The sequence below is a fragment of the Gopherus flavomarginatus genome, chromosome 8, assembly GCF_025201925.1.
Source record: "Gopherus flavomarginatus isolate rGopFla2 chromosome 8, rGopFla2.mat.asm, whole genome shotgun sequence".
Classification (NCBI taxonomy): Eukaryota; Metazoa; Chordata; order Testudines; family Testudinidae; genus Gopherus; species Gopherus flavomarginatus.
Genome location: NC_066624.1, coordinates 66070463 through 66090616, shown reverse-complemented (window position 1 = coordinate 66090616; position 20154 = coordinate 66070463). Strand labels below are relative to the sequence as shown.

Genomic DNA, 20154 nt, shown 5'->3' with positions numbered 1-20154 from the left:
GCAAATACTCCTGCTTTATCCCACAGATATAGAATAATGCATATTAAAAATGGGCGTATGCTGTGTTATTGAAAATATGAATCAACAGTAGTGTATTTAGCCCACCCAAATATACAAAGCTATGTTACCATAGTCCCTTTGCCTCCTATAGATCCATCAGAATCCCAAACAATGACGTTACGGATTCAGTGGAATCCCAGAAATTATTTTACACAGACCTCATGATGATTGATGACGCCTGAAGAAACTGGATTTCAGTGGATCACTCTCAAGTAGACCCAGTGGAAGCTTAGTATCACTAACTGCATCCAGTGACTACTATCAATTGATCCAGTGGGCTTACAGTGCTCCCTCCTGACAGAGATCCAGTGGACTTAAAGGCTATGCCCATCCACTGATTCTATACATTTCCCAGAGAGCACTAACCCTCAGAAATCGAGCCACCAAACTAATACCTATTAATCTTGAATTTGGAGCTCAGGGTTGCACTTATCAGACAGAGAAACCTTCCCTGGAGGTTTAATTGTGCATGGGATGGTGGGGTGTGGTTTTAGTTTCATGTGCATATTATTTCAAGGCTGGGTGGTGTAAATATATATTTTTCATGCTCTTGTTCACTGTCATGAAGTGTGTTAGGAATTATGGAGGTGCAATAGCATTTCCCAAGTAAAGGCTGCACAAAGCACTCAAAGCCAGGATTAGCTCTCTCTTGTGTATGAATAACACTATGTCTCCTCCCCAGATATGCAGCCCTCATTCTGAACACAAAGAAGTTTGCTGAAAATGTTCAAGTAAACTGCTAATTCATGGATGAGTGTTTACAGTTCACAAGAAGAAAGCTGGGAAGAACAGTGGAAATGGGATATGGGCAAAAGGTGCAGCAGGGCATGGAGACAGGCTGAGGTCCTGGAGCACAGGAAACAATCAGAGCTGCTCTGTTCAAAAAAACTTTACACTATGGGCAGACAATGTTCTAGCTGATGCTCCAGCTTCTCAAAGCTGGCCAGCACCCTCAGGGCTGCTGCTGCTTGGAGTGAAAAGCCTGGAGCAGCAGCCAGAGGAACTTGGCATGTTGGTTAAGGCTTTCTCCATGGGATGTGCAAAATTTTGCCTCCACATCCCCCCTTTCTGGTTACCCTCCCCACCCCAGCTTCTAGACCCTCACACCTAGGTGCCCAGCTCCAGCATTTACTCTGGGGGCGGGGTTGGTTATATGTATATATAAAAAAAATCAGGAAATTCCCATTCCCTAAAACAAATTTTATTTAGAGTTAAGGCTCCTTAACTGTATTTCCTCACAATATGCTAAAAAGTAAGGACACCATTAACTAGTCCTGGGTCCTAGTCCCAGCTCTGCACCAACCAGCTGCGTGACCCTGGACAAGTCATTGCCACTCTGTGCCTTAGTTCAGGGCCGCCTGGGGGGGGGGGGCAAGAGGGGCAATTTGCCCCAGGCCCCAGGCTCCGCAGGGGCCCCCACGAGAGTTTTTCGGGGCCCCTGGAGCGGGGTCCTTCACTTGCTCCAGGGGGCCCGGAAAACTCTTGCGGGGCCAGGCCCCAGAGCTTCTTCCGCTCCCGGTCTTTGCCGGCGGGGGAGTCCTTCTGCTCCGGGGGGAAGGATCCCCCGCCAGCGAATTACCGCCGAAGCGGGACCTGCCGCTGAAGTGCAACCCGGTCTTCGGCGGTAATTCAGCGGTGGGGGGCCCTTCTGTTCCGGGACCCACCGCCGAAGTCCCCCAAAGACCCACGGCAGGGGTCCCCCACCACCGAATTACTGCCGAAGAGCGGGCTGCACTTTGGCGGCGGGTCCTGCTTCGGCGGTAATTTGCCAGCGGAGGGCCCCCGCCACGGGTCTTCGGGGCACTTTGGCGGTGGGTCCCGGAACGGAAGGGCCCCCCGCCGCCGAACAGGGCCGGCTCTAGAATTTTGCCGCACGGGGGGGCGCCCTGCCGCTTGCTGGTCCCGCGGCTCCGGTGGACCTCCCGCAGGCATGGCTGCGGATGCTCCACCGGAGCCACGGGACCAGCAGACCCTCTGCAGGCACGCCTGCGGGAGGTCCACTGGAGCTGCCTGCCGCCGATGGCCCCAGACCCCCGGAATCCTCTGGGCAGCCCTGCCTTAGTTTCCCCCCACTTTGTCTGCTTTGTTTAGTTAGATTATAAGGTCTTCAGGCAGGGACCACCTCTCACAACGTCTGTATCCAGCCTCTAGCACCATAGGGCCCCAACCGCAGTTAGGGCTTCCAGGTACTATTGTAATATAAATAATTAGGGCTGTCAATTAATCGCAGTTACCTCAGGCAATTAACTCAAAAAAAGTAACTGAGGTTAAAAAAATTAAGCACGGTTAATCACAGTTTTTGTTTCAATCGCACTGTTACACAATAGAATACCAATTGAAATGTATTAAATATTTTGGATGTTCTTCTACATTTTCATATATATTGACAAAGAAATTGCATTACAGTACTTGTATGAGGTGAACTGAAAAATACTAATTCTTTTATCATTTTTACAGTGAAAATATTTGTAATCAAATATACACTTTGTTTTCAAACACAGAATACAATATATATGAAAATGTAGAAAAACCATCCAGTTTAATACATTCAACTGGTATTCTATTGTGTAACAGTGCAAATAAAACTGATTAATTGAGATTTTTTTTTAATCATGATTAATTTTTTTGGGTTAAATCGCATGAGTTTGCGATTAACTGACAGCCCTAAAAATACTATTTCTTCTGGTTTTTTACAGTGCAAATATTTGTAATAAAAATATTTGTATTCTGTGTTGTAACTGAAATCAATATATTAGAAAATGTAGCAAACATCCAAAAATATTTAAATGCTATTCTATTATTGTTTAGAAGTGCGATTAATTTTTTTTAATTGCTTGACAGCCCTATAAATAATAATAGCAACCATGCCCAACACAAGACCAACCCCAAGCCCCGGTCTTTCACCATCATGGCATGCAACCACTTCGGTAGTCTAATATCCTCTCTAGCATGCTTATTTTCACTTAAAAACCCTCCGTGAACATGGCAAAAATCAAAATCACACTGCACAAACTTAACTTCATCCTGCCACCTTATTAAGCAATGTATCAGGTGTACACGCCAATAACATGTGTGTATAGCTTTCTTTCATTGTATTGCCTGGGTGAGATGATTTTTTTAACAGTCCCAATGTAAACCTAAATTAGAATCTGTGTTATCCTCATTGGTGCAACAGTAGCACCAAGAAGTCCAGCTCAAATAGCGATCCCCGTGTGCTTGGCCAGAGGTGGGTAAACTACTGTCCACGGGCCACATCCGGCCTCTGGGATCCTCCTGCCTGGCCCCTGAGCTCCTGCCCCAGGAGGCTAGCCCCTAGCCCGTCCCCTGCTGTTCCCCCACCCCCACAGCCTCAGCTCACTGCGCCGCCGGCGCAATGCTCTGGGTAGCAGGGCTGTGAGCTCCTGGGGCAGCGCAGCTGCAGAGCCTGGCCTGACCTGGTGCTCTGTGCTGCACAGTACATGGCTGACTCCAGCCGGGTGGCGCAGCTGTAGCGCTGCCAGCCACTGGTGCTCCAGGCAGCACGGTAAGGGGGCAGGGAGTGGGGGGGTTGGATAGAGAGCAGGGGAGTTTGGGGTGGTGGTGAGGGGGAGGGAGTGTGGATAGGGGTCAGGGCGGTCAGAGAGTGGGGAACAGGGAAGTTGAATGAGGGCAGAGGTCCCAGGGGGGGGCAGTCAGAAAGAAGATGGGAGGTTGGATGGGACAGTGGGGGGCAGTCAGGGGCAGGGGTTCTGGGGGCTGTCAGAGGATAGGCAGCAGGGGGTGTGGATGGGGCAGGGTTCCCAGGGGACAGTCAGGAATGAGAGGAGGGGTTGGACGGGGTGGCAGGGGGCAGTCAGGGGCGGGGGTTCTGGAGGCTGTCAGGGGACAGGGAGCAGGGGGTGGGGATGGGTCCCAGGTGGCCATCAGGGAACGGGGCTGTGGATGGGGCAGGGATCCCGGGGGGAGCGTTGGAGGCTATAAGCAGGGGGGGTCGGATGGGGGGGCAGGGCCGGGCCATGCCTGGCTGTTTGGGGAGGCACTGCCTCCATACAATTTCTGAAACCCAATGTGGCCCTTAGGCCAAAAAGTTTGCCTGCCCCTGTACAAGGCACTATACAAAATAAAGGTCCAAAGTTCATATTATCTAAATTGGCAAGACAAAGGGTTGGAGAGGGAACAGAAGTGGAATGACCTGTGAAAAGCTGGTCACTGATAGCTGGGAATAGAAACCTGCTGAGAGTGCCAACCCACTGGATTAAACTGCCTCTTAAATTCTGAGTCTGTAGTTCACTTTGTATTCTCTGCCTAGTGCAAGGTGTGTAGAGATGCTAACTTTGTGATTTTAGGATGCTAATTGTCATTAAGTTATAAAATAATGTACTGCTAGAAGGCTGGAGTTCAGGTCCTTCACTGCAGTTTGATTTTTCAGTTATTTGTTGTGTTCACAGTGAGCAGTTGTATTGTTGAATTGAAAGCTGATGTGTCAGAGAGGTTATGAGTGTACTGGTACAGTGGAGTATCATGGTAGAAGTGGGCTAAGGCCTGGAGAAGGAGATTAGTCTTGGGTTCAGTGGGACTAACTTTGACTAACACATTTAATTGTTTTAGTGTAAGAGCTATGGTGAAACAACACATATGAACAATCTTAAGTGTCAGGGATTGTCTATGCGGTACATCACCAATTGGCAAGCCAGGATGTGAATCTAGTTTGTTGTGCAGTAACGTCTAATGTGTTGCAAATTCTGTAGTGTACTTTGACATACCGTATATACTCAGCCTACTCACCAAATATTTTTGGTAAAAAAAAAAAGACACATCAAAGAGCGGGGGTCAGCTTATAAAATGGGTCTACACCAAAATTTGATGATTTTAAACTCTATGGAATCAGTGAATTGAATATCTAATACATTGTCATTTTGTTTACCTGGAGCATCTGCAGGTGTGGAGTCCCTCAGCTCCCATTGGCTGGGAATGGCAAACCATGGCCACCGGGAGCTGAGGGGCTCCGTGCCTGTGAATGCTCCAGGTAAACAAAACGTCCGGACTCGCCAGCGGCTTACCCTGATGGGCTGGGAACCAAAGTTTTCCAACCCCTGAAATATAGGGTCGGCTTATGAAAGGGTCATACAGTTTTTGCTATTTTTACTTATCCATCTTGGGAGGGGGGGTCGGCTTATAAACAAACGGGCTAATGACAAGTATATATGGTACTTCCATTTCAAACAGCAGTAAAGCAAAGTGCACTTGGAACTTTTGGAGCACTGTAGTAGGGTCCACATGGGGCTGTAGATTTGCATTCTGGCTGGCCGTGCTCTAAAGTCCCATTCAGACAAGCCCTAAGCCAGCTACATTTTTATGGTATGGTGTCTGCATTCAAGTATGGCTTACCTGGACAATTAGCTTATTTTCTTTATTGGGTAGAATCCTGTAGGTATAAACACAATTCCGGAACCTGGAAGAGATTGGAGGAGAGGCTGTTAGAAAATATCTACAGGGGAATCTTATCATAGCATTATTCTATAACAACAGAAATTGAACGGAGGACCCTGACATAGACTGTTGACTTAATAAGAACATAAGAATGGTCATACTGGGTCAGAACAATGGTCCATCTAGCCCAGTAACCTGTCTTCTGACAGTGGCCAATGCCAGAAGTTTAAAAGGGAATAGACAGAACAGGGCAATCATCAAGAGATCCATCCCGTTGTCCACTCCCAGCTTCTGGCAGCCAGAGGTTTAGGGACACCCAAGGTATGGGGTTGCATCCTTGACCATCTGGCTAATAACTATTGATAGATCTATCCCACCATGAACTTATCTAATTCTTTTTTTAACCTAGTTATAGTTTTGGCCTTCACAACATTCCCTGGCAATTAATTCTACTGACTGACTATGCGGTGTGTGAAGAAATACTTCATTTTAAACCTATGCCTATTAATTTCATTGGGTGACCCCTAGTTGTGTGTGTTATGTGAAGATGTAAATAACACTTCCTTATCAGCTTTCTCTACACTAGTCAAGATTTTATAGACCTCTATCAAATCCCCTTCAGTCGTCTCTTTTCTAAACTGAACAGTCCTTGTCTTTTTAATCTCTCCTTATATGGAAGCTGTTCCATACTCCTACATATTTTTGTTGCCCTTCTCTGTACCTTTTCCAATCTAATATATCCTTTTACAGATGGGAAAAACAGAACTTCATGCAATATTCAAGGCGTCGGCATACCATGATTTATGTAGTTGCATTATGATATTTTCTGTTTTATTATCTATCCTTTTCCTAATGGTTCCTAACATTCTGTTAGCTTTTTTGACTGCCATTGCATGTTGAGCAGTTGTTTTCAGAGAAATATCCATGATGACACCAAGATCTCTTTCCTGAGAGGTAATAGATAATTTAGACCCAATCATTTTATATGTATTGTTGGGATTATGTTTTCCAATATGCATTACTTCGCGCAAGGGTTTCAAATATCTGTTCATTTCCTGAGGACATATTAATTAACAAAATCCTACAGTGCTTAAGCTTGGGGGCACTTCATCATGTTGTAGATGTCAAATCAGAAAGTGATGATGGACTCATCTTCAGAGTGAGTTGTTCAACTCCTCTACTGGCCAGAAAAAAGAAAACAGCACCTAGTTCTGGCTGCCAGAAGAGTGGGCATGCCAGAAAGAAATGAAAAGGCAGAAATTCCAGACACTAGGCCAAATTCAGAGTTGCATGAGTAAATCAAAGGGTTGGTCTACACACAAATTTGTGCCAAGGTAACTAAATAACTAATTTAAATTGAATTACAATAGGATATTTTTATTCTGAAGTAAGTGTCCATACAGAGACCTGCACTGAAATAACAATGAGCGTGAACTGAAACCAACAGAGGCCTGGTCTACACTACGCGTTTAAACCGAATTTAGCAGCATTAAACCAATTTAACCCTGCACCCGTCCACACCACAAGGCCCTTAATATCGATATAAAGGGCTCTTTAAACCGGTTTCTGTACTCCTCCCCGATAAGAGGAGTAGCGCTGAAATTGGTATTGCCATGTCAGATTAGGGTTAGTGTGGCCGCAAATTGACGATATTGGCCTCTGGGCGGTATCCCACAGTGCACCATTGTGACCGCTCTGGAAAGCAATCTGAACTCGGATGCACTGGGCAGGTAGACAGAAAAAGCCCCGCGAACTTTTGAATTTCATTTCCTGTTTGGCCAGCGTGGAGCTCTGATCAGCACGGGAGGCCATGCAGTCCCAAATCCAAAAAGAGCTCCAGCATGGACCATACGGGAGATACTGGATCTGATCGCTGTATGGGGAGACAAATCTGTTCTATCAGAGCTCTGTTACAGAAGACGAAATGACAAAGCATTTGAAAAAAATCTCCAGGCTATGATACAGAGTCCACAGCACAGTGCTGTGTGACAAGCGTAACAGAAAGCCAAAGAATCAAATGGATGCTCATGGAGGGAGGGAAGGGGTACTGAGGACTCCAGCTATCCCACAGTCCCCACAGTCTCCAAAAAGTATTTGCATTCTTGGCTGAGCTCCCAATGCCTGTAGGATCAAACACATTGTCCGGGGTGGTTCAGGGTATATCTCGTCAATTTACCCCCGCTATCCCCCGTGAAAGAAAAAGGGAAAAAAATTGTTTCTTGACTTTTTTCAATGTCACCCTATGTCTACTGCGGTGCTGCGGCACTAAACAGCAGCATCCTCTCCCCTCCCCGGTGGCAGACGGTGCAGTACAAAAGGACTGATAGCCGTCCTCGTCATCATCCCGTGAGTGCTCCTGACGGGCCTCAGGTGAGGTCGGCTGGGGGCACCTGAGTAAAAATAGGAATGACTCCCGGTTATTCCTGGCAGATGGTACAGAACGGCTGGTAACCATCCTCATCATAGCAACTGGGGGCTGAGCTCCATCAGTGCCCCCCTTTCATGTCTAAAGAAAAGATTCTATACTGTCTGGACTATCATAGCAGTGGGATGCTGGGCTCCTCTCCCCCACACTGTTTAATGTCCTGCCTGGACTATCATAGCAGCTGGAGGCTGCCTCCCCCTCATTTTATCTTACTAAAAACTCAGTGTTTCTTATTCCTGCATTCTTTATTACTTCATCACACAAATGGGGGGACACTGCCACGGTAGCCCAGGAGGGTTGGGGGAGAAGGGAAGCAAAGGGTGGGGTTGTTGCAGGGGCACCCCCTAGAATGGCATGCAGCTCATCATTTCTGCGGGATCTGACACGGAGTGGCTGTGCTCTCTGGTTCTCTGATGCAATGGCTCTAGTACACTTGCCCCATATTCTAGGCAGGACTGACTCTATTTTTAGATAAACCATAAAGGAGGGAATGACCCAGGGAGTCATTCCCATTTTTGTCTTTGCGTCCCCGGCCGACCTCAGCGAGGCCAGCCAGGAGCACCCATGACAGCAGCAGACGGTACAGAACGACTGGTAACCATCTCTGCTACCTTGCAAAGGCAAATGAATGCTGCTGTGTAGCACTGCAGTACCGCGTCTGTCAGCAGCATCCAGTACACATACGGTGACAGTGACAAAAGGCAAAACAGGCTTCATGGTTGCCATGCTATGGCATCTGCCAGGGCAATCCAGGGAAAAAGGGCGCGAAATGATTGTCTGCCGTTGCTTTCACGGAGGAAGGAATGAGTGACAACATTTACCCAGAATCACCCGTGACACTGTTTTTGCCTCATCATGCATTGGGATCTCAACCCAGAATTCCAATGGGCAGGGGAGACTGCAGGAACTATGGGATAGCTACGGGATAGCTACCCACAGTGCAACGCTCCAGAAATCGACGCTAGCCTCGGTACATGGACGCACACCACCGAATTATTGTGCTTTGTGTGGCCGCGTGCACTCAACTTTATACAATCTGTTTTACAAAACCGGTTTATGTAAAATCGGAATAATCCTGTAGTGTAGACATACCCTTAGTGATTTAGTGCAAGTAGAACAGCCATAAAGCACACTTTCTTCTACCACCTCCCCAGGGTGGGCAGTAAATCAAATTAGACTTGCTCTGACTTTGCCCCACTCTGTGGCCTAAACTCATTTGCACCAGACATAGATGAAAACAGAACTGGACTCCTGTCTAAAGGGGGTGCTCGGTCTTTGTCCAACGAGGGACACATCAACAAGTTGTCAAGAACTGGAAGACCAACTTGATGGCAAAGTCATGCAGAATGTGCAGCCTTCCTCAATGGCTGCTGAATTTTGCTGAGCTCACATAATGCCTGGGGGGGCTGCTCCCAGCACAATGGAGGAATACATGGTTATTTACTTTCCAGTGGTTACAGATGTGATCCAACAGCTCTCAGCACACACCCAGCACTAAGTTAAAACACATTCCACAAACTGGCTCTGTGCCAACCAGGGACACACATTTCAACCCCATTTACCTCCAAAAACTAATCTCAATCCTGTTTTAGCATCCCCGGGGCAAAACTGATAAGGCTTGCAGCCCAGCCCCAGAGGGTCAGGAAAGGTGGTCAGTGGTCAGCATTCCAGAGGAGGAGGGTTGGTTGATGCATGCCAATATACTTTTCTCCTTTGTGATTTGGTTCATATGTTTATTTAAACTAGACTTTTCTGAATCACATCAAGAGCGAGCGAGAGATTTCTTAGGGGTTATACAGCCTTGCATTTGGAGTCAGACAGAGCATAAAACCAAGTTACTCACACATTGGGGTGAGATTTTCAATGCTGACCACAGGATTTAGCCACATCTCTCTCTGAACCTGGGTTCTTTTAAGTAAGATGCACAAGAATAGAGCTGGAATGCCCTTCGGAGCCCAGTGCCACCCCACAACAGGTCTGAGGGCTCATTGTGAAGTGATCTGAGGTGTTCACACACCTACCCACATCTCTTCAGTGCTCCCAGACCCAGCTGGGGCAGTTCTTCAGCTGATGTCAGCTGTCAGAGCTCCTTTAATGTCAATGGCGCTATGACAGTTGACACCAGTTGGGGAACTCCCCCCAGGAGTGAGATTTGGCTTTGTTTTTATCTGTCAATGCAGAACTCTTCCACCACTTCCTCCTGCAACTATGCAAAAAGGGGCTGAGATGAGAACAGTACTGCTTATGTAGCTGATGAGAGAAAATGTGTGTGTGTGGAGATTATGAAACTGATAAACAAACCAGCTCAATGACTATCAGGCCATCAAAGCACATTGGGTGCACAATCAGATGGCAGGCACCCGCTGTCAGAGGTTGTTGAGACAGGGTGTTACAGTAGTATTAGAAATATTTAACCAGAGGAACATCTACAGGGGAAGCTAACAAAAGGCTATAAGGTGAGAAATGAATGGTGTGAGCAAAAGTGGCTCTTCCTGTGGGAATCCTCCTTAGCAATCTCATGACTCAGCCATGCACAAATGCGGAATGCTGTGAATCAAACAGTTCGCTAACAACCTCCATTTATCTGCCTTGCTTTGTTGTTATAACTTCATTGCTCTTAAGCTTTTAACTCTTAAGCAGCATGACGACTGCACAGTTGGTCCTAGATACTTTCACTTTTCACCTAAAAAGATTCTCTTTGAGATGTTTCTTCAGAATGTTTTTGGAAAGCCACAAGCATTTCTGATCTTGGACATATTGATGGCATATGCAGCACCCATCAAAGCAATTTCCTGAGGCTAAATGTGTCCCAACATGCTTCCTCATCTGTCTCCTAGCTCCCTCCCCTGCACCAGCTTCTGAAGGCAAAAGAGGGAAAGGGGAGTGGGTACATATTTCCACTCCTCTTCCAGTGTGGCTAAGGCCTTGCTGCAAATCGGAACTGCTTTTTACTGTGTATATTATGGTAGCAACTATAGGACCCAACCACAATCAGGACCCTGGTCTATTAAGCACTGTACAGATACACAGTGAGATAGGCAACCCCCCTAGGAATTCAGCTGATACCACTGTGAACAGCTCACATGTGGCACCCTTGGATACTGGAGAGATATTGGAGGGAATCACAACTCTGGTCCCCTTCTCTTGGACCATCACTGAGCCGATCATCCACTGGTAACACAGAAAACAAATAACCAGCTCTCATCGAGCACTTTTCATCCAGAGAGCTCTAAGTCACAAAGGAAGTCAGCATCATTATGCCCACGTTACAGATGGGGGAACTGAGGTACTGAGCTAGAAATGACTTGCCCAAGGTCACATAGCAAAGCGCTACTCCTTTACTCAGGAGTAGAACTAAGGATTTTGGAAGGAACTTCCAAACTCATGCAGGAGTATTACCTCCCTGGTAACAGGATGCCTCCAAAGCCTGTCTGGATGGGCATTTGTCTTAGACAATATTTGAGTTCCATTCAGGAGGTATCCCTTTCTCCTGATAGAAGATAAATGCCACAGCTCCGTTAATGTCTACAATTCTACTATCTCAGCTATTCCTATGCCTTTAAAAGGTGAATTCACAGGACACCACCCAATGGACGTAATGTTTATGAGAGGTGCAAAATGCTCCAAAACAATCACTCTCCAACCTTAATTTATTACATTTTGTGGGCTATTAAGGCCTTATCTGACGCTACAGATATTTACAGAAGTACTCCTGGCTGGACTGAAGCAGTGGGAAGTATTTCTATACATGTTTAGTGGAGACAAGACTCAGCAAAGATCTTCAGTTATTCACAAGGTGGAGGGGACATCTTCCTGCCAAGGACTTTTCAGCATTTAGAATATTTTGCATGACTTAGTCTCCAATAAGAGGCCAAAGGAGGTGGCAGCATGAAATGTCTTTAATTGGAGACATGTCCTGGAAAGAGTGGAATTTTCTTTTGTCAGAAGGATTGAGTCCTCTTAATCCATTGTGTTCTAATTGGTTTCAGCACCAAAATGAGCTTATGTACTGTGACAAAGTTCCTTCTCTACCTTGGTGGGTCCTGAGCTTATTGGTGGATTTGCTCACCTCAGTGATCTTCCCCTCTGGTGGAACCCAGGCTGGGTCAACTCCTCCTGTGTCTGATCAAGAGTTGCGAGGTTTGGGGGGAACCCAGGCCCACCTTCTACTCCGGGTTCCAGCCCAGGGCCCTGTGGATTGCAGCTGTCTATAGTGCCTTCTGTAACAGCTGCATGACAGCTACAACTCCCCGAGCTACTTCCCCATGGCCTCCTCCAAACACCTTCTTTATCCTCACCACAGGACCTTCCTCCTGGTGTCTGATAATGCTTGATTGTCTGATAATTCCTCAATCCTCCAGTAGCACACCCTCTCAGTCTCAGCTTCTTGTGCCTCTTGCTCACAGCTCCTCACATGTGCTTCCTCTCCTTGGCTCCTCCCTGCCTGACTGGAGTGAGCTCCTTTTTAAACCCAGGTGCCCTGATTAGCCTGCCTTGATTGGCTGCAGGTGTTCTAATCAATGTAGCTATCTCCACTGCCTTCTAGAAAGATCTTAATTGGCCCCAGGTGCCTTGATTAACCTGGAGCAACGGCCATTTGGTTACCATGGTCCTAGGGATTTGTTTAGCCTGGGGCTAACATACCTGTTCCTCAGTACTTTACTGTAGCCATCTGGCCTTGCCCCATCACAGTATGTGCTAGTGCCTTCAGGTGTATGAAAGGAAGCCCCTCGCCCCTCAAAACATCTGCTCTTTATCACACCCAACACCCTGGCCTTTTCCAGTTTCATTGCCCAGTAGATGAAGGCAATACTGGTCCATCCAGGTCTTGGTGCCTTTGTGTTTGGGACAAACTCTCTAAGAGGTGTTAAGTCCTGCAAGGGAGCTTCTTTTTGGGTTGGCCTGGAAGAAATTCTTATCATCACTAAATGGCCTCATAGTGCTACATTTGAAGAGTTCCAACACACAAACTTTCAACTTAGTGATTTTGCAGATATTTATTAGCACTGCTTTCAACTGGTACATGATCTAGAGCCACTGTGTCTGGTCTTTAAAATAGTGATTTTCCTAGAAGGATCTTAAAGGAAAGCCATGTTTTTTTAATAAAGACACACAAGGAAAATACAGTCCCCCCCGCAAACTTCCCTCCCCGTCTAACTGTTTATGTTTTCCAGCTTCTTGAACAAAAGCACATCAAGACAGACAGTCCCAGTGGAGGGATAATGCTGCTTCAGACACAGCTTGCTGTTAAACCCTTTTTGAGTTTGTGAGCTAGGCAATCATTTCCAGTTGAGTTCCTTGAGTGCAAGAACTCAGTAGTCATTTCTAGTTCATAAACGGGCAAACCAAGTAGTGACATGGAAAGAAGGAGAATCACTCTGTTCCTGGCCTTTCATGGGGCAATCAGGTCATAAGGATCAGACTACAGAACAGAGGATGAAAGTGTCTGGAGGAGGAGCATTCACTGTGTATTTGCTGTTTGTACAATTTGTCTAAGTTCTATTTTGCTGCTGTTGGAGCAATAAAAGAAGAGAAGGCATTATTACTTACACACATAAACACCCTTGATCTGTTGTTATTCAAATCATTATTTTCCTGCAACATCTCTCCAGGAAAATCTATTTGGCTCAGCAGGATAAAAAATTATTCAAGTCTCCATTCTAATTTCAACAGAGCTGCTAGGTGAACACTAGCTCTGGCTGGAGAATGATAGGTCTGCTTGGTGACAACTTTTGAAGTGCTGAAGTTTGTTTTCACTCCATAGTAGAACCTTTCAAATGTTTTTGCAAAGCAGAATTGTGTCGAAATGTTTGGTTTTGTATCCAAAAGGTCAGCATTTTTATTTGGTTCTTTTTTTCTCTTAGCTCAGAAGAGACCACAGCGCCCTGGAGCTCAGAAGTCTTCCTGTTGAAAACTTAATCAAAATTGATATGACTCCACAAAACATCTCAGCTTCAACCAATCATCATATTTCGATGAAAATGTATTTAGTTGAAAATTTTCTGAGCCGCTCCAGTAAACATGAGAAGCACTTTACCCTTAACACTGAGACACTGGGATGGTTTGTTGTTGCCACCTGAGCTGGGAGATCTATTCCCAGTGAACAATTTATTCAGCATGTTTAGTCCCTATTCTCTTCGTGAATTATCCACCAGCAGACTTGATTTTATATACTGTCCTGGTAATCAACACATGGGTCACATGACACATTTTGGCCTATAATTTGCTTATGACCTGTCCACCCACGACCACTGCTTCAAGCATTCTCTCCTCCTAATTCGCTAATCATGCTGCATGATTGGTCATTGAAGTCACGTGGCCCAAGATTTTCAAAAATGGGGGCTTACAAGTTAGGATCTTAGTTGTATATTTAGGCACCTAAATAACAAGTGGCCTGAATTTAAAAAGTGCTGAGCACCTATCAGCTCCCAGTGACTTCAGAGGAAGCTGCTGGGTGCTCAGCACTTCTGAAACCGAGCCCACTTATTTAAGTATCTAAATATGGACCGAAGAGCCTGACTTTTGGCCTCCATTTTAGACAACTTTGGTCACCATGTTGTTTCTGTTCCCTGATTCCTTGTCTCTCAAAACTGAACAAAGGGCTTTCAAAGATGGCTACGCAAACACTTCAGAGAGAAAACTGATGCAAATATTCGCAGCTTCCTAGTGTCTGCGAACAGTATTTTGTTTGTGTATGTGTTTGTTCAAAGCAAATAAAAGGGATCTTGCAAGAGCCCCTGAAGAAGCCAATTTGTGCTATTTATTCCAAATTATAGTTTAGGAACATGTGACTTTGGCACCAGCTCTAAATTACATGCAGACAACCCCCAACCCCAGAGATGTAAATGCTCCCTGTCTGCAGTCACCCATTCTCACTCTGCTCGCCATACACAAACACATCTACCAAACACTCCCTCCCCTCCATATGCACACCCCTTCCCTCCATAAGCCCCCTCTCCACACACATGCATGCTTTCCCCACTGTGCACTCCCCTCTCTGCACCACTACCATCCTGTTACCATCCAACATACATGTAGTAGGACATGCTAGCCTGCCCCATGCACTCTTTCTGAGACTCACACCCTCTGTCGTGTACTGTACTGTCCTCAGAGGCTGGAGCTCAAAGGCAGACGGTTAGACCACAGCTCAAGCAGCAGCACCTCTTTTTAGAACTGAGACTAATGTACTTTAAAGAGGAAGCAGCAGCAACAAGAAACCTGCTTGTTATTTGATTACTAAGAAAAACATGGTGAGATTTTTTTAAAGTCTGTTCCCAGTGGCTGTGAAATGAAATGATTGTTAGGCCTGGGGTCCCAGCAGGCTAATTTGATTTCTCCTAGGCTGACACCAGCTTTGGATGGTTTAGACACAACAAATCCTGCATCTTAACAGGGGGTTATACTAGATGACCCTTGTGGTCCCTTTTAGCCCTATGATTCCATGGTATGATGGCTCTCTCTGACAAAATTAAGAAAGTCTCAAACTCTTGAATCTGATCTCTCTCTCTCCTTCAGCCTCTCCTGACACCAAGTATACCAGCTGCACTCAATCAAACAAGACCAGAGGCACTGATCTCTCCAATTCAATCCCTAATCTTCATTCCAGGGGAAGGGTCTTTGACTTGGAGTGAAATAGCTGCTAAGGACACTGGGAGATTTCCCCCCCTGTTTTTACCATCCTTAGCATCCTCTGTAGGGCCACGTCCCTGTTCAGGTTGAATCAGAGACAGCCTCCGTAAGGACTAGTGCTGGCACGCAAAGCTACCTGCACATGTAAAGTACACCTGCCAAAGTGAACAAGACATTTAATGACCAACCTGCAGTATAAAACATGCAGTGAGCTGTGAGTAATTCAATGGGAGAGAATGCCTCGTGGGCACCATGCTCAGGTGGGGTTTTTTCCCCACTCCAAAGAGAACAAGACCCAGATGGGAGGATCATTCAGACAGACCAGAGATAACAGGATGGTTTCCCATCTCCGAATGCATCAATCCACTAGACATTCTTTGGATTTTTGTCTCCTTTTGAATCAGGGGTTTTTGGCCTCCCCTCACTAGTGTGGTTTGTTCCACAACAACTGTCACAAATGTGGTTTCTTTCAATCCCCTCTATCACACTCTGCGGCCAGGCCAGGTTAAACCTACCACACTGCATGGTGGGTTACACCTTCCTGGTAGGTGGGGTGGCTGTGTCTCTGTGCTGGGGAGGAGGTAGGGGTAGTCCCTACACAGGGCAGGCAGGAGCATTGGAGCCACACGAAAGGTAAGAGCCATACTTACAGAACACAGAGTGCATATGCCGAGGAGATCGACTCACTGGCCCGCACTAGGAAGCTGCCATCCTTTCCCACTTTGGAGAGCAGGTCCTCAGCCTTGGAGCGAGTGATGTTCCCATGGTACCAGCACTGATCCATTGCCAGAGCTGGAGGAAACATTATTGACAAACCAGCTGTCAGTGTTTAGAAGCTGCCAGAGCCGTTCGTGTGTCTCACTAACACTCAGCAGCTGCAGCTCACTAGCTTCCTGTTTCAATGGTACAGAGAGGGAAAGGAAACCAAGCCGAGGACGACTTCCTCAGAAATCAAACAGCTCAGAGTGAAAATGACACGTTCCTCCAGCCTCCGCTCCCCCTCAACACCGTAACTCAAGTGGTTAACCACCTGTGTCCCCACTACTCTGCATCAGAAAGTCCCAGCCTAGGGCACAGTTCTGCTCCCCCACTTCAGAGCAACTCCATGGACTTCACTGGAATTCCCTTTGATTTACAGCACTGTAACAGAGCTGAGCCAGGCCCTCTCTTTCTCCATCCCCATCCTTCCTCCTCTCTCACTTTCCTTGTCTCTGTCCAGTGGTTAGGGTCATAGCCTAGAGGTTAGGCGATCAGGGTTCAATTCCTAGCTGTGCCACAGATTTCCTGGGTGACCTTGTGCAAAGCACTTAGGCCTGGTCGGCACTTGAAAATTAGATCAACCCTGCTACGTTGCTCAGGACAGGGAAAAATTTCACACCAACACCGCAGCTAGGTCAGCCTAACCCCCAGTGTAGATGCGGCTACATCGATGGAAAAATTCCTCTGTCAACCTAGCAACAGCCTCTAGGAGAGGTAGACTGCCTTGACAGAGGAAGTATCTTCACTACAGCAGCAGAGCAAAAGCAGCTATAGTATAAACCAGAGGTGGGCAAATTATGGCCCACGTGCCCCCTCCAGCCAGTTTAATCAAGCCCTCAAGCTCCCGCTGGGGAGTGGGGCCTGGGGTTTGCTCTGCTCCCCTGCTCCAGCCAGGGAGTGTGCTCGGAGGCCACTCTGCGCGTGTGTGCCGAGGCTCCCAGAAGACGCAGCATGTCCACCCTCCGGCTCCTATATTTAGGGGCAGCCAGGGGGCTCTGTGCCCTGCCCCCGCCCCAAGCGCCACCCTCGCAGCTCTCACTGGTTGGGAACTGTGGCTAATGGGCGCTGCAGGGGCAGCGCCTACGGACGGGGCAGTGCACAGAGCCCCCTGGCCATACCTCCGCATAGGAGCCGGAGAGGGGACATACCGCTGCTTCCAGGAGCTGCTTGAGGTAAGCGTCACTTGCACCCCTGATTCCCTCCCATGCCCCAACCCCTTGCCCCAGCCCGGAGCCCCCTCCTGCCCTCCGAATCCCTTGGTCACAGCCTGGAGCACCCTCCTGCACCCGCAACCCCTCATCCCCAGCCCCACCTGAGAGCCCGCACCCCCAATCAGAGCCCTCACCCCCTCCTGCATCCCAATCCCAATTTCATGAGCATTTATGGCCCACCATACAATTTCCATACCCAGATGTGGCCCTTGGGCCAAAAAGTTTGCCCACTCCTGGTATAGACAGACCTTTAGTCTCTCTGTAACTCAGTTCCTGCTGTGTACAATGGCGATAATAGCCCTGGCCAGCCTTACAGGGTGATGGGAGGATAAATACATTGAAGGCTGTGAAGCACTTTGAGATCTACTGTTAACAAGTGCTGTGTAAGAGCTAGAGATTATTATTTCCCCTCATACCCACCAAGGGCCCCCTAGGAGAATAAACAAAAACAGGATTATTAGCATTGGGCTTGCTGTCCCCAGAGCGCTCCTTTCTTACCTGCTGTATTGCTGCTTTAATCTTCAATACAATCTGACCTGAAAATCTAGCTGGGTGTCATATGGGACTTAAAGGAACCTTGTAAACTATGCTCAGCCTGCTTGGAAACAAGTCAGTCTTAGAGGCAAACTTTGTCCTGGGCTCTGGTGACAACAACCGCACTTCTGCCTCTGTGACACAGCGTTAGTTGCACTCAAAGGTAAGTCAGACTCCGAATGCCCAAGGTGGGATGGGACGGAAACACTTGGGCAGTCTGCAAAGGGAGAGGAAGGCTGGTGCTTTCACTTCCCCTTTCTTTGTCTATACATGGCTTCTCTAGGTTCCTGTCCCGGCACTGTGCTCACTTTGGCATGCTCAGTACTGGTCTCCAAGGCAGTGAACATGACAACCAAGGGTGTGTCCACAGCAAGCAAACCATTGCAGGACACTGACTGTGTGACATGTTTGGTTGTCTGACCTGTACTTACAACCAGCTGCGTTTGACAGAACCATTCTGGCACATGCACACTTTGGCCCCAACTCAAAGCGGTTGGAGAGCCAGCTTAACTGCCTGCTCTGGATTCTGCTTGCATGGGGAGTCCCCATGAGGTGCAGAGGCAGTGTCAGCTCTACCCAACCCCCCTTCCAGGGCTGGGGTAAGTGAGGTGGCCGTGCTACAAGGGACATGGTTGGGGAGTCACTGAGCTCCAGATATCCCCAATTGCCAGAACAGACCCTTAGAACAAGGGCAGCAGAATATAACAGAGCAACCTGGAGTTGCACTGGACTGGTCATTGTTTTGGGGGGAGGAAAATTAAGGAGGCTTGGCCCAGAATCTGGCCCCATGTTCCTGACAGCTGCAGTTGCACCAGTGCATTCAGAGCCTCCATAGGGTCCAGTACTGCTGTTGAGCTCAGGCCTTCTGAGTTATTTCCATATACAAGGCCCTACATTGTGAGAATGAGGTAGGAGAATAGCTGACCTGGCATGGCTGCAATGCTTGTGGTTTCCTGTCCATACTGAGGCGTAACTACTGTAGACTGCACTGCTTCAGTGGGTGCCATACGAAAGACCTTGTGGCAGGCACTATCACCAATGTTTGTGAAACACTTGGGTGGGCTGGGTGTGGCCTCAGGTACTGTACAGCGGTTGTGAGCTCAAGGGGTTCCAGTGAGCTGGCACAGCACTTTTCTGCCTGGCATAAAGTGCCTGAGTGTGAAAAGGGGATGTTACAATCAATTGCACAGTCCTACACATAGCAGCATCCTGCTAGCCACAAGCTGGGTCAGCTTCTCAGGACCTGCCATGGCGCGCGCTGCTGAAGCTTCCCTGCATTGCAGTGGTGGCTGATGACTTCTTTGATAGGTGAAGCACATACCACAAAGTCTCACGATTTTTAGTATATGTCCTACTCCTAGCTGGGGTGTGTCTCTGCTCTGCCCTGCCAGGACTGCAGTCCCCTTGCCGCACCTTGCGTCTTCAGGGATCCAGTGTCACCAGCCCTGCGGCTGTGCAGGGAGCCCTCTGCAGCTCTGCTGTCATGGCACTGCTCCCTCCCTCACCAGCCAGGAATGTGGGAGCTGTCCCTGGGCAGAAACATTCAGCAGCAGAGTGGCCTCCTGCGCAGCTTGTCCTCCTTGCAGTCCACTGGGCCAGGAGGACTGCAGCCTCCCCCACACCTTGAGCCTTTGTGTCTTGGGACCCTCAGCTGTGGAGCTCTGTCAGTGCTGGAAGGGGGGCCCCCAGCAGCCCTGCTGTTGGAACTGGCCTTAACTGCTGCAATCCTGCCACAGCCTCACCAAGCCCATGGTTGCCACATGCTCTCAGAAAGAGACTTCTAGGTCTGGTATGTCGCCGTGGCAACAAGGCAGCTTCCTGAGGCACTCTTGCCTATACCAGGATTTGAGCCTCACCCAGAGCCCTACATTTTCTGGCATTGCGTTTCACAATGGGGATGGGGAGAGAGTGAGTAGCATGACATTTACATTAAATCACAAGCACTGCTTGTGAACTTACGTCCCTTATTTAATATGCACATGATTAACTTTCCTTAAACATCAGTGAATAGACACAGTAAATGCAGCTTTGGGGAGTTTGCTGCTGAAGTTGCTGGTTGGGCGTGTCTCACTCGCCTAGGCTGACAAGCCGCCACTGCTACATGGTAGCTGCAGCAGGAAGCAACAG

General features: G+C 47.7%; 1 protein-coding gene across 5 annotated transcripts in view; it reads right to left on the bottom strand.

The window, feature by feature from the left end:
• Positions 1-18135, bottom strand: part of INPP5D (inositol polyphosphate-5-phosphatase D) — an 88214-nt gene extending 70079 nt beyond the window's left edge. For 4 of the 5 annotated variants that reach the window (XM_050965250.1, XM_050965252.1, XM_050965251.1 and 1 more), the window contains exons 1-2: positions 16174-16395; positions 5428-5491 (exon numbers count right to left, since the gene is read on the bottom strand). In XM_050965250.1, the coding sequence (XP_050821207.1) occupies positions 5428-5491; positions 16174-16328 (219 nt within the window). In that variant the 5' untranslated portion in view covers positions 16329-16395. Of the gene's footprint in view, positions 1-5427; positions 5492-16173; positions 16396-17991 lie in introns of those variants that run through there. The other variant, XM_050965253.1, reaches the window with a different exon arrangement.
• Positions 18136-20154: the final 2019 nt, after the last annotated feature.